This window comes from Vipera berus (genome assembly GCF_964194415.1).
Source record: "Vipera berus genome assembly, chromosome: 2".
NCBI classification, from domain to species: Eukaryota; Metazoa; Chordata; class Lepidosauria; order Squamata; family Viperidae; genus Vipera; species Vipera berus.
In genome coordinates, this window is record NC_138203.1 from 215,523,848 (window position 1) to 215,538,084 (window position 14,237).

General features: G+C 43.9%; 1 protein-coding gene across 1 annotated transcript in view; it reads left to right on the forward strand.

Moving 5' to 3' along the window:
• Window positions 1-14,237, forward strand: part of DDX41 (DEAD-box helicase 41) — a 24,283-nt gene continuing 10,046 nt past the window's right edge. The window contains exons 1-8 of the mRNA XM_081320442.1: window positions 1-97; window positions 200-367; window positions 3,423-3,582; window positions 3,663-3,737; window positions 4,370-4,430; window positions 4,857-4,993; window positions 11,690-11,762; window positions 13,978-14,131. Of these exons, the coding sequence (XP_081176568.1) occupies window positions 74-97; window positions 200-367; window positions 3,423-3,582; window positions 3,663-3,737; window positions 4,370-4,430; window positions 4,857-4,993; window positions 11,690-11,762; window positions 13,978-14,131 (852 nt within the window). The 5' untranslated portion in view covers window positions 1-73. The remainder of the gene's footprint in view (window positions 98-199; window positions 368-3,422; window positions 3,583-3,662; window positions 3,738-4,369; window positions 4,431-4,856; window positions 4,994-11,689; window positions 11,763-13,977; window positions 14,132-14,237) is intronic.

The following is a 14,237-nucleotide window of genomic DNA, read 5'->3' on the forward strand; positions in this document are numbered from 1 at the left end:
TAAGCAACGGTAACCTTTCCCTCATTGGATACGTGCGTGTGCTCACGCGAGGGAGCAGAAGTAGCTTGAAAACATGGAGACCGGAAGTAGCAGGAAGGTAAGGCCGCATCAGGCCGGTGAGGTCCCGGGCATGCATGCTTGGGGGAAAGGGACTCTCTTCCGCGCCGGTCGAGTAATTCTTTTCTCGTAACCCTCTCAGAGGCAGCACGAACCAGAATCGGAATCGTCGGGCCTGTCTGGAGAAGACGAAAACGAAGAAGAGGAGGAAGAAGAAAGAGTGAAAGGAGAGGTCGAAGAGGAAGATGACGACGACGACGACGAAGAGTACCAGCCTTACGTGCCCCTCAAGCAGCGCAAGCAGCAGCTGGTAACGTCGGGCAGGCTGGCGCGGGGCGGCGCGAGTCCTTCGTGGAAACCGCTTGTTGCTGTCTCCTTACTGCGCAGCTGCGGGGCCTGTGACTCGATCCTATGCATCCTTATTTATCGAAGATTTTCTAGCCCCTCTAGTTAGGGTCGACGCATTTATTCTGGTGCCTCTTTTTCTATGAGTTGCTCTGTTGTTCCCAGTCTTTGCCTGTCCACAGCTAATTGTATGTTTTCAGGACAAAAGAAGAGGGACTCCCAAGTCAGTGGTTCCCCACTGGAGTCTGTGAAAGATGGGTGAGACTCAGAAATAAGTTGGGTGGTTTATCAGAAAATCCATTGACACTTTAGTTAAGCTTTTAACATAAATTGATAAATATATTTTTTTAAAAAAATACCCGTAAACATACATATTTTCTTTGGAGAAAAGTAGCTTTTTTGTTTCTGTCATGGTGGGACCCAGTGTGTTTGGTAGAGCGACTGATGAGAATTGATAGAATCATAATCATAATAGTAAAGTTGGAAGGGACCTTGGAGGTCATCTAATCCAACCCCTGCTAAGGCAGGAAACCCTATACCATTTCAGACAAATGGCTGGCCAGTCTCTTAAAAACTTCCAGTGTTGGAGCATTCACCGCTTCTGGAGGCAGGTTGTTCCACTGGTTAATTGTTCTAACTGTCAGGAAGTTTCTCCTTAGTTCTAGGTTGCTTCTCTCCTTGATTAGTTTCCATCCGTTGCTTCTTGTCCTGCCTTCGGATGCTTTGGAGAATAGCTTGACTCCCTCTTCTTTGTGGCAGCCCCTGAGATATTGGAAGACTGCTATCATGTCACCTCTAGTCCTTCTGTTCTAGACATACCCAATTCCAGCAACCATTCCTTGTATGTTTTAGCCTCCAGTCCCCTGATCATCTTTGTTGCTCTACTCTACTCTTTCTAGAGTCTCAACATCTTTTTTACATCGTGGTGACCGAAACTGGATGCAGTATTCCAAGTGTGGCCTTACCAAGGCATTGTAAAGTGGTATTAATACTTCACGTGATCTTGATTCTGTCCTTCTGTTAATGCAGCCTAGCACTGTATTGGCTTTTTTGGCAGCTGCAGCACACTGCTGGCTCATATTGAAGTGATTGTCTACTAGGAGTCCGAGATCCCTCTCACAGTTACTACTATTGAGCAAGGTACCCCCTATACTATACCTGTACATTTGGTTTTTCTTGCCTAAATGTAGAACCTTACTTTTTTCACCATTGAATTTCATTTTGTTAGATAGCGCCCAATGTTCAAGTCTGTCCAGATCCTCCTGTATCTTAAGCCTGTCTTCTGGAGTGTTGGCTATTCCTGCCATCTTGGTGTCATCTGCAAATTTGATGAGTTCCCCATCTATCCCTTCGTCCAAATAGTTGATGAAGATGTTGAAGAGCACTGGGCCCAGAACAGAACCCTGGGGCACCCCACTACACACTTCCCTCCATGTAGATGCGGTTCCATTGAGGACCACATGCTGAGTACGGCCGGTCAGCCAGCTACGAATCCATCTGGTGGTGGTGCTGTCTAACCCACATTTTTCTATCTTATCAAGTAGTTTGCATAATGCTTTGAAAAGTTTTGTAGTGCTTTGCTTATCCCAAAAGAGCATAGCTGATCTTAATTTAAATACAAAAGATTGAAAATCCCTTTTCTAGGTAATCCTATAAATGGTTGTGCTGTAAGCCAATAAATGAGAGCCACTTTGATGTAGCGGTTCAGGCTAGAAACCGGAAGATTGTGAATTCCAGGCCTGCCTTGGGCACAAGGTCAACTGGGTGATCTTGGCTTAGCCACTCCATCTCAGTTGCCACATTGCCTCAGGAAGGATGCAATGGCAAACCACTTCTTGAAAAAAAAGAACTACAAGGACTTTTCCAAGGAGTCTCTGAGAATCTGACACAATTGAATGAAAAGGGGCAGGGGAAATGCAGGTAAATACAATCAGGCTTTGATGCTATAGATCTAAGAGGCACTTCTTTTTCTCACTTTTATAAGATCTGTAGCAGCTGCTGACATTATTTTAAAAATTTAAAATGTGACTCTTTAACACTGACTGTTTTGTGCTCAATAACTAAGATATGGAAAAACTGTAGATCATCAAATGTTGAATTCCAAATCACCCCACCTTAAACTGTGTCTAATGATTGGTGATTGAGAGTTGTTGTTCATCAATACTTGTAATCCCTACAAATATAGTTCTTAATGGTACTACATCTGCATGGAGGGAAGTGAGCAGTGGGGTACCACAGGGTTCTGTCTTAGACCTAGTACTCTTCATTATCTTCATAAATGACTTAGATCAGACATGTCAAACTCGCAATGTCACATGATGTTGCGAGACGTATATTTTGCCATTGCCGGCAATGGGGTGGGCGCAGCTTCTGGATGACGTGTCCGGCCCATGGGCTGGCAGTTTAACACCCCTGACTTAGATGAAGGAATAGAAGGGGAACTCATCAAATTTGCAGATGACACTAAGCTGTCAGGAATAGCCAACAACTCAGAAGACAACGTCAGGATTAAAAAAGATCTTGATAGATTTGAACAATGGGCCCTATCCAACAACATGAAATTTAATATGGAGAAAAGCAAGGTTTTACACCCAGGCAGGAAAAACTAAAGGTACAAGTACAGGCGAAACCTGGCTCAAAAACAGTAACTGTGAGAGGGAGCTTGAAGTCCTAGTGGATGATCACTTACACTTGAGCCAGTAGTGTACGGCAGCAGCCAAAAAAGCTAATACAATCCTTGGTTATATAAACAGGCATAGAATCAAAATCACATGAAGTACTAGTGCTGCTTGATAAATCCTTAGTAAGACCACACCTGGAATATTGCCTTCAGAAGTTGTGGGTGCTTCATTACTGGAGGTTTTTAAGAAAAGACTGGACAGTTACCTATCTCAAATGGTATAGGATCTCCTGCTTGAGACACAGGAAGGGAAGGTGAAGAAAGATCCGTGTCTGCAAATGCACTAGTGGTTAAATCCTGCCTCTAATGGAATTCTCAGCTCATAACTTTATGCCTTTAGTTGCAAAAGTTGCTGCAGATTCGTCGCAAAGGGGTGCTGGAGGAGGAACAAAGGGACAGTGGCAGCGAGTATCATGGTGACGAAGACGACATTCCCTTGGGCCCTCAATCTAACATCAGCCTTCTGGATCAGCACCAGCATCTCAAAGAGAAGGCAGAAGGTAACAATCAACGTACTTGCCTTGATTTATTAGTAGACAGAAGGTTCTGGGCTAACTTTCTAATTTGTTACTCTTCCCAGCACGTAAGGAGTCAGCCAAAGAGAAACAGCTTAAAGAGGAAGAAAAGATCCTGGAAAGTGTGGCAGAAGGGCGAGGTAAAGAGCAAAATATATATATATATATATATATATTTCAAATAGCTTTGGTACTTGGAAAAATGGTGTTGATGTTACAGAAGATGGCAAAACTGGGATAGCTGAGAAATAACAGATAATTTTGAACACATAGAGAACAAAACATGCATTACGTTCCAGGTCTAGAACAAGCATATTAAAGCTCAGATGGGCCATTCTGGAATGCTTGTGGCCAGCCAAACTGAAACCTATAACATCTTAGTTATTCCAAGCTTTGACTGAAACAGGCCTAGAGAGGTCTTGCAAGAGAGTAGGACAGGGCTGATGCACCTTGTCTAGCTGGCCAGTGGGTCTCCTCACTTGATCTTTCTTCACCTTCCTTTCCTGTGTCTCCACTGCTATGCATACCCCAGTTTTCTGTGCCTTTGAGTCCCTTATTTCAATTTAGCTTCTACTATGTACTGTAACTTCTGTTGAATTTCCCTTTCTCACCTCACTCTGAAACATGGAAGGTTTTCTACATCCGAACTGTAAATCCCGAGTGCTTCCCAGGAACTTTAGCTTTCTGTTGCTATTGCATAGGATAAAGCAATATTCATATAGGTTGCTTTTGTCTTTTCATGATTGCTGACTCTTGTATTTTTCTCATGTAGCTCTGATGTCTGTGAAGGAAATGGCAAAGGGTATCACATATGACGATCCAATTAAAACCAGGTAGATGTATTCCAGTTGTACAAGATCCTTTTCAAAATATGACATTCATTTCTCTATAACATTTATTTGTATTAAAATGCATAAAAAGGTGTGCCTCAGTCTTGAGGTTCTACCTTGGAAAAATTCATTTTTGCATGTGACTTTCTCCATTTACATAGATAGCAGGATAACTATTAAAAGTTGCAGTCACGTATAAGATTGTAGCCATGGAGCTCATGCGAATCGGATATAAGATGGGTGGTTCAGCTATCTGTCAAATCTTCTGTCTAATTGTTTACAAAGAAATGTCTGAAAGTTGCAGTTGATGTTAGTTTGCTAGGAGAACAAACACTCTGCTTAACAATTTCTGCTCAAAACATCACAGCAGAAATTTTAAAATGAAATCAGGGATTTAGATTACTATATTTTTCTGTATTTCTGCACCAGCTGGAAGGCTCCCCGGTATATCCTGTCTATGTCAGAAGCAAGGCATGACCGTGTTCGTAAAAAGTACCATATCCTTGTGGAAGGGGAAGGCATTCCAGCTCCTCTCAAAAGTTTCAAAGAGATGAAGTTCCCAGCTGGTAAGTAGTTAGTGATTTCAGATTTGATTTGAGCATTTGGATAGTCAGGCATATATACTTGCTTTATTTCGAAAAACAAATTTAACAGATTTATATCGTAGTTATGGTAAAGCCTTCAAAACATGTACAATCTTTGGCTCAAGATCCAGTTGTCTAATTTGCAAAACATTACAGACCTACTTTTGTATTACCCCCAAATAAATTGGATTCCCCTTATATAAGGTCTTCCCCACCAATCAGTCAATATATTTGAACCAAGGTGTTCATTTAATCACAAGGTACTTCCTTCCACAGCTAATAAATTATATACATTTCCACAAGAGACAGTGGAACTCGAACCATTACTCCCATCAGTGCCTAAACATGTGGCAGCTCTCATCTCTCTGACTATAGTCCAGAGAAGAGAAAATGAGGTTCTTGCAGAGCATACAGAATGTAGGGCAGACAGAGTGTTGAAGCAGGTTCTTTGGAGGTTAGAGCAGGGGTCCCCAACCTCCGGTCCATGGACCAATACCAGGCTGCAACATGCACAAACAAGCAACCCCATCCGCGGGATGCAGGCAGCACACAAAACCATGCAACCTCCAGTCCGCGGAAATACCTCTGTCCATGGAACAGTCCCTGGTGCCCAAAAGGTTGGGGACCTCTGGGTATTTATTGATAAATACCTCTATTGTTTCAGGAGCTCTGGTAATTGATCTGACATATTTAAAAAATCTACCTTCAAATGTTAGAAATTCCTTGGCATCCCCGCCTCCTTGCAGCACCCATGCACTCTTCTCCTGACACTCCCACCAATTCCCACTTAAAGACCAGCATGGTCCTGAGGTTATGTTGGTAACCAAGATTGCTAAGCAATGTAGGTATGTGACATCATGCTTTATGACCTCAGCAATGGAATTTCTGGTCTCAATTGTCATCGTACTTTGAGGACTACTCTATGGCACCAGGGGTAACTGCTTATCAAGGGCTGTAGCTCAGGATTAGCAAGTCGACTGCCAGTCAAGGGCAAATGTGACATTAAAGCCCCTCAAGGTCAAGAAGTCGTTTGGTGAGTTCACTGACACAGAGGTAGTGAAGATTAAAAATAAAAAAGAAGTATCTACTTTCAGTAAATAGGAAAACAGCAGATGCCATCAGAGAACACTATCAGTATTTTTCCCCATTTTGGAAGTAGTTAAGAAAGTGGTGGCTGGGGCCAACAGGATCTACAAGGCAGACATTTTAATGATGTCAAATGATTCTAGCTCACGGGTCGGCAACCCGTGGCTCCGGAGCCACATGCGGCTCTTTGAGCCGTGTCCTGCGGCTCCCAGCCGCCTGGTGCGCGTGCACCTCTTTGAACGGGCAGTGGTGCGCGCGCACCTCTCCAAATGGAGAGTGGCACCGCCCGTTTGGAGAGGTGCGCGCGCACCTCCCCGAATGGGCGGAGGTGCGCGCGCACCTCCCCAAACCTTTGGAGAGGTGCGCGCGTACCTCCGCGCGAACGGGCAGAGGTGCCGCTCTTTGAGGAAGCTGTAGCGGCCCGTCTCCGAAGCTGCCGCTTTCGGCAGCTTTGCAGACGGGCCGCGGCAGCTTCCTCAAAGAGCAGCACCCCTGCCCATTCTGAGAGGTGCGCGCGCACCTCTCCGAATGACTGGAGGTGCGCGCGCACCTCCCCAAACCTTTGGAGAGGTGCGCGCGTACCTCCGCGCGAACGGGCAGAGGTGCCGCTCTTTGAGGAAGCTGTAGCGGCCCGTCTCCGAAGCTGCCGCTTTCGCGCGCACCTCTTTCGCGCGGCAGCTTCGGAGACGGGCCACTACAGGTTCCTCAAAGAGTGGCACCTCTGCCCGTTCGCGCGGAGGTACGCGCGCACCTCTCCAAAGGTTTGGGGAGGTGCGTGCGCACCTCCGGTCGTTCGGAGAGGTGTGCGCGCACCTTTCAGAATGGGCAGGGGCGCTGCTCTTTGAGGAAGCTGCCGCGGCCCGTCTGCAAAGCTGCTGAAAGCGGCAGCTTTGCAGACGGGCCGTCGCCGTCGGGCAACCGGGAACCAGTTCCATCTCACTTTAAAAAAAATTGGCAACCGCGTGCGTTTGCGCATGCGCAAAAAACATTTTTGCGCATGCGCAAAACATTTTTTGTGCATGCGCGTGCATGGACACACGCACGCGGCTCCCACTTTTTTAAATTTGTGATGGAACCGGTTCCCAGTGGCTCTTTTCCTTTTTTAGGTTGCCGACCCCTGTTCTAGCTCTAACAAAGCAACATAAAATTGATGCCAGAGAACAACACATGGGCAAATAGGCAAATACCTACCGCATTTTTGGGTCACAGTTGGTGCTTGGATTAAGTGAAGATATGCTCTGGAACTCAGATCAATAATTAGATTTCTATCATCACAAACATCCAGGAAATCAGAATTACATCAAAGGAAATTGGTCTGTCTGGCTCATCTGCTGAGCATCCAAACAATAGAGCAGGTGCATCAGCATGAGAGATTTACTGGCCTGTTCTTGCGATCCTAAAGAAAATATTTAAATTTGAACCAATTGATTAAACTATATTCAAAATGAAGATATTTGACAAAAGGTTTCCTGGCCCCCATTAACCTGTCTAATGCATACTTTCACATTTCCATTAGAGTGAATCACTACATGTTTCTCAGGATTGTTTCCATTCAGGCTCGTTCCATTTGACCCTGCTTCAGGCCCAATAATCTTCAAAAAGTTAATCATGACCCTAATCAGAAGTGTGAGGACTAAGGGATTCATACCTGTGCTTACTGGGATGATTTACTGTTCAGGAAATACTATTATTCAGGAAGCAGTTTCTTCTGGCCTTTGCAGGGATATTAGGAATTATGAATATGACTCAGCACTCAGTTCCTTGGATGCAATCATATGCAGGTCTACCCACCACAATGGTTTCTGTTTCTATTTCAGAACCATATTATTTTAAAGACAGTTTAAAGATCACAACCACAGTATAGGTAGTCCTCAACATACAACCGCAATTGAGCTCAAAATTTCTTGTTGCTAAGTGAGACAGTTGCTTTGCCCCATTTTACAACCTTTCTTGCCACAGTCGTTAAGTGAATCACTGCAGTTGTGAAATTAGTAACACGGTTGTTAAGTGAATCAGGCTTCCTCATTGAACTTGGCTTGTCAGTAAGTCATAAAAAGGTGATTACATGACCCCAGGACACTGCAACCGTCATAAATATGAGTCATTTGTCAAGTGTCTGAATTTTAATCACATGATCATGGGGAAGCTGCCGCAGTCATAAGTATGAAAAATGGTCATAAGTCAGTATTTTCAGTGCTGCTGTAACTTCAAATGATCACTAAGTTAACTGTTGTAAGTTGAGGACTACCTGTAGTCACCTCCCCTTGGTAGTGGTTAGCATAACAATTTCTCAAGAGGAATGCCCTTGGAGAACCCTAGGAGGACCAAATCATCATGAGTTCCAGCCTGTTGGACTCGGGGGCTCAGTCATTCATCTCAGCCTGATTCAGCGAAGAGTCATGCCTTCCCAACAAGTTGAGGCAAAGTGGCTAGAACAGGGCTTTTCAACCTTTTCACCCATTGTACCACTTTTAGGATATGGCAACATCCAAGTACTACCAGTCGCCTAGCAAGGTGTCAAAAACTTGATGACCTAAAACAAAAAAAAAGGAAAAAAGTGATGAAGTACAGGTAGTCCTCGACTTACAACAGTTCGCTTAGTGACTGTTCGAACTTACAATGGCACTGAAAAAAGTGCCCCCCAAGCCACAGCCGAGCAAGACACCTGCCTGCCCACCCGGTGGCGCTCTTCCTTCTGTCCGAGGTTTTCATTGTTGTGAGCATTTCTGTTGAGGATTGGCAGCGGGGGTGGGGTGGGGTGGGGGGGGTTGTTTGGTTTTTATTCCCCACATCTGCTGGGTGGTTGCAGCAGGTTTTGGTCACTTCACAGGACCCTGGGACACTGTGACCGTCATAAATATGAATCAGCCGCCAAGCATCTGAATGTAAATCACAAGACCCTGGAGATGCTGCAACATTCCAGCTGATTGGCGCTTCTTCAGGGCTCAGCAGACATGCCGGGATCAGCGCCGAGCTCCAGCTGGAGCCTGGCGCTGATCCTGGCGTTTCCACTGAGCCCTGACAGCCCTGCAGCTCCAGCCGTCTCTCCCTCAGGCTTGTGTGATGCTGCCACCGGTTCAGCTCATTCCCCTCCCCCGCTACCACTTTTCTAGGATGGTCGCGTGCCACCTGCCAGGTGCCAATGTACCACAGGTTGAAAAGCCCTGAATTAGAAGACAGAGAGAAAGGAACCGTATGTTAATTTGGATTTCTTCAGAAAAATGTAACCAAACTGTCGAGGAGGAGGAGGAGCAGGCTGAAGATGGAGGTTTCTCCCCATGGGCAGAAAGATATCACGTCTTCCTTTCAATGGAAAGTATATAATAAAGTGGATGTTGAACGTGTCTGCAGATAGACTATATAAAATCCCTGGGACAAGTAGAGCAGACATTGTACCCAGAAATATTTTAGACTATCATGGATTAGTGGAGAGTCTCTTTGGTTGTCCTCATTTTACCTACCTCGGAAGGATGGAAGGCTGAGTCAACCTTGAGCCTGGTGGGGCGCGAACCTGCACTAATTGCAGGCAGCTGGTGTTACTTAAGGAGGCATTAGCCCACTGCTAATGGGGGAAATTATGGGGGAAATGTGTGTGTTTTTCACTCAGATCAAATATTATGGAAATCTAATCTTTTTTTTCCCCTCTTTAAGCTTAGTTTAAGATTTTGTAGGAATCAGGATATAATTTTACCTAATTTTTTGCTGAAATCCTAATAATCCCAGGAGAGAGTTTGGTATGTAAGTTGGGTATATGAAGATATATCTGCTTTCTAAAGTGCAATCTTAGGATCAAGACAGGAAACCTGTTTTTCTTATGTGAACTGAAGGGAGGAGGGCTGGAAAGTAGGCTTTCTTTTGGTAGGTAAGTCAAGGATTGCATTGTCCCAGCCAACTATAAAAAGTGCTGACCCAGTGTCAGGAGGCCATCAGTGTCTGGAAGTGGAGGAACAGACTGAATCCCTCCGAAATGGAGTGGTTTAGGCTCTGTGGGCAAGCCATTCCATAATGGCGCCAGCTTGGCTCTGAACAGACTTGTACTCCCCCATCCAAAGGTAGTCTGGAACTTGGGGTTCACCTAGCGCGTAGCTTTTGCTCAACGAATCTGTGGCAGATGGCCAGGAGGGCTTCAGTACAGTTTTATCTTGTGTGTCAATTGCAGCTATTCCTGGACTGGAGAGTCCTACTCAGAATCACTCATGTCCTAGTCACTTCCCTTTTGGATTGTTGTACTGTAGTACAGTTTACATGAGGTTGCTCTTGAAAAGTGTTTGAAACTACTGCTGCTGGACAATGGATCAACAGAGCAGTGACATGTATTTCTCACTATGATTAGGTAACCCTAGTGCTTTGGGAACTGCATTTGCTGCCAGTTGGCGCCTTGGTATAAATAAATCAAGGTGCCGGCGATCACAATTAAGCCTCTACGTGGCTCCGTATGTAGTTATCGTTTTTAATTCACCTAACCACCTGATCAGATTGAACCAATCCCTCTAGAGCTTGGCTGTTTGAGAATGCTATTTGACTAGGCCTAGAAAAGTAATCATTTATATTGCTACACAGATGTGATCTGTTTCTTCCCATATACCAGAAGAGCAGTTAAGATATGCCTTTTCTGTCTCTTTAAGCAGATTGGTACATCAGCTTTGTTCTGAAGGATAATGTCTAGACCAGGGGTCAGCAACCTGAAACAGTGAAAGAGCCACTCGGAACCGGTTCCCTCACAAAACGAAAAACTGGGAGCCGCAAAAATTGTGTGCGCATGCGCGTACATGCGCGCATGCGCAGAACAGGGTTTGACTGAAGAGTGGAGCCAAGGCGAGATATGCACCTACCCTGCATATTTGAATTGATTGGTTGAACTTTTTTATTCCCACTTTTTTTTTTTTTTTGGACTGCACATGGCAGAGGACTGGGAGCCGCAGGAGATGGCTGAAAGAGCCGCATGCGGCTCCGGAGCCGCGGGTTGCAGACCTGTGGTCTAGACATAAAAGATTTTGTAACTTACTGTAATTTACTGAGAAGAGCACTTGCCATTGAGCATGTAATTTGTGATCCTTTTTATATCTTGTTTTGTTTGCTGTAGTTCAGTATTAATTACTGTACAATATTACCAAGTTGTAAAACTGGTGGCTCTTGTAACTGAAATCAGTGAGCAAGTGAGTGGAGTGGGCTACCTCCACAGAATGTAGGAGTTTTAGTCCAGCATTCTGACTGGAAGCAGTGGAGCTAACCTTCTACTTTCAGGTCCATCAGATGGCCAGAATGGCACACTATATGTAAATCAGTAATAAATTCATACGTTGTATCATTTTTTAAATTATTGTGAATGAGGTTGTGGGTTTTTTGTGTGGGGTTTGTGTGGGTTTTTTTTTTTTGCTATCGTTTTCATGTGTGTTTTAGAAATAGCCAATGGTGTGTGTATGCCATTCATGTTCAACAGGATCAATGGGAATGATTTGATGGTGATCCATTATGAAATATCAGCATGAAAAGTACCCCGTCTTCCTTCAGTATCCTTCTCCTGGAAACATACGGCTCTGTTTTCTGATCTGCCTGTTAGTTTACTAATCTGCCACCCAATTCTTTCTCTAGCAATTCTGCGAGGCTTGAAAAAGAAGGGGATCCAGCAACCAACTCCTATCCAGATACAGGGTATCCCTACTATGTGAGTGTTGCAAGAGTACTGTCAGCCTGCTTCCGATAGGTCACTACTAAGCACTATGCGAAGAATGGAAAATTTGGTACTAATTATGCTCTCTGTTTTCACTGCATCCCCATGTTATATCCATAAAGAAACTGAACTTTAAAATCTTGTACGTTTATTATGGCAGAAGTGTTTAGGTGAGGGAGTCAGATATTGGCAAAGTTCAGATCTGTTTTTAACCAGAAGAAATATGCAGGATATTTGATGCTGCAAGATGATTCGCTGCAATCCTCCCCCCCTTGAAATCTAGCAGGGATTGGCCCTGTTCATGTTCTGGAAAGTGGTAAATTGCTGACTTTGGGAATAGTCAAATAGCATTCTCAAACATCGTCCTGTGCGCTCCCACAGGGAGGGCCTCCTCAGGGTACCGCCGGTCAAGGATTGCCAACGGGCGATCCCCAGGGGGAGGGCCTTCTCTGTGGGTGCGCCGACCCTTTGGAATCAACTGCCAACGGAACTCCGGACTGCCCCCGACCTTCGTTCATTTCGCCGGGACCTAAAAACCTGGCTCTTTGAGCTATCTGGTCTGGACTGAGGGGTTTAATGTTTTTAAATTGTGATTTTAATTTTTTGCGGCTAGACTTAATTTTATTTTATTTTAATTTTATATTGTATTGTTTTTAAATTTTGCCTTGTAAACCACCCTGAGTCCTTTGGGAGTAGGGTGGTATATAAACCGAATTAATAATAATAAATAAATAAATAGTAAAGTTGGAGCCTGGAGATTACAAAGAGGAATGAATCCAAATGATGGATTAGGTACCTGTTTTTTCTTGGTTTTTGTTTTATGGTTTATTGTTGTTAGCCACCTAGAGTTGTGTTCACAGAATGGGTGGGCATATAAATCATTTAAATAAATTTATCATTGCAAGCATCTCGTAAGCCCTTTTGGCTGAAATTAACTAAAATGCCAGATTTTTAAATAGCTTTTTAAAGTGACAAAGTTATTCTATTCTATTTATTCTATTCTATTCTATTCTATTCTATTCTATTCTATTCTATTCTATTCTATTCTATTCTATTCTATTCTATTCTATTCTATTCTATTCTATTCTATTCTATATCTTAACCTGAATCTCCAAATTAAATAAGCAATATAATTCTTGCATTGTATAGGTTCAGTATATCAGTCTCTTCCTCCCTTTCCCAACATTTGAAAGGTTACACTCTGTATCAGCTGAACTTTCTGAATGATCTTTAAATGGCGCTCTATGTAGAACATATTAAAATAGCCCAGTTTGTAAAAAAAAACTAGGGCAATTTAAACCTAAGGTAAGCTTGATTTTTTTTCTAGATAGGGTACAGTTTGTGCCCCATGCTAATTCGAAAGATGGCGTTTTCTAGATAATACAGTTTGTGTGTCAGCCAAAATTATCGCTGCCACAAGTTATCGGTGATACCACCAACGCCATTACAAACTGAAGCAAATCCAACAGAATTAATGATATGCAAGAGAGTCATTTCTATGCTATTTTGGAAATGTTTATTAAAAATCAAAGCACCCCGAATGTGGACAAAAATAGAGAAGGCGGTTAAGACCCAAGTTTGGGCTTTTTGTTTTATAAACTAAGCTTAACACATAAACTATTGGAAACCTCAGATTTCTCACCTCCCAACGGCTTCAGACAAGGGCAGACGTTAGGGTTGGCAGGAAGCTATACGGTGCTTTCAGGTAGTCCTTGACTTACAACAGTTCGTATAGTGACCGTTCAAAGTTACAACAGTACTGAAAAAAGTGAGTTTTTCACACTTACAACCATTGCAGCATCCCCATTGGTCATGTGATCAAAATTCAGATGCTTGGCAACTGATTCATATTTATGATGGTTGCAGCGCCTCGGGGGTCATGTGAACAACTTTTGTGACCTGACAAGCAAAGTCAATGGGGAAGCCAGATTCACTTAACAACTGTGTCACTTAAGAATTGCAGCGATTCACTTAACAGCTGTGGCAACCAAGGTCATAAAACGGGGCAAAATTTACTTAACAACGGACTCGCTTAGGAACAGAAAAGTTGGGCTCAATTGTGGTTGTAAGTTTAGGACTATCTGTATTGTCACAGTCTTGCCACGCACGGCAGCTCAGCTCTCCACCTCTCTGACTAGTGCACCTGAAAGAGCTTTTGTACCCCTGTTTGTTCTAACTGCAGCATTTGCTCCTTTACTCTCCTCCACAGACTTTCCGGTAGAGACATGATTGGTATTGCCTTCACTGGCTCTGGCAAGACCCTTGTGTTCACCCTCCCGGTTATCATGTTTTGCCTGGAGCAGGAAAAGAGGCTGCCATTTTCCAAAAGGGAAGGACCATATGGGCTTATCATCTGCCCCTCAGTAAGTCCCCAGGGTTTCCCTGTGCTTGTGCGTTTGGTTTGGGAGTGGTTTGGTCAAGAGAATAAATAGGCTGAGTGACGGCAGTCCCTAGCTGATCAGGTTTTTC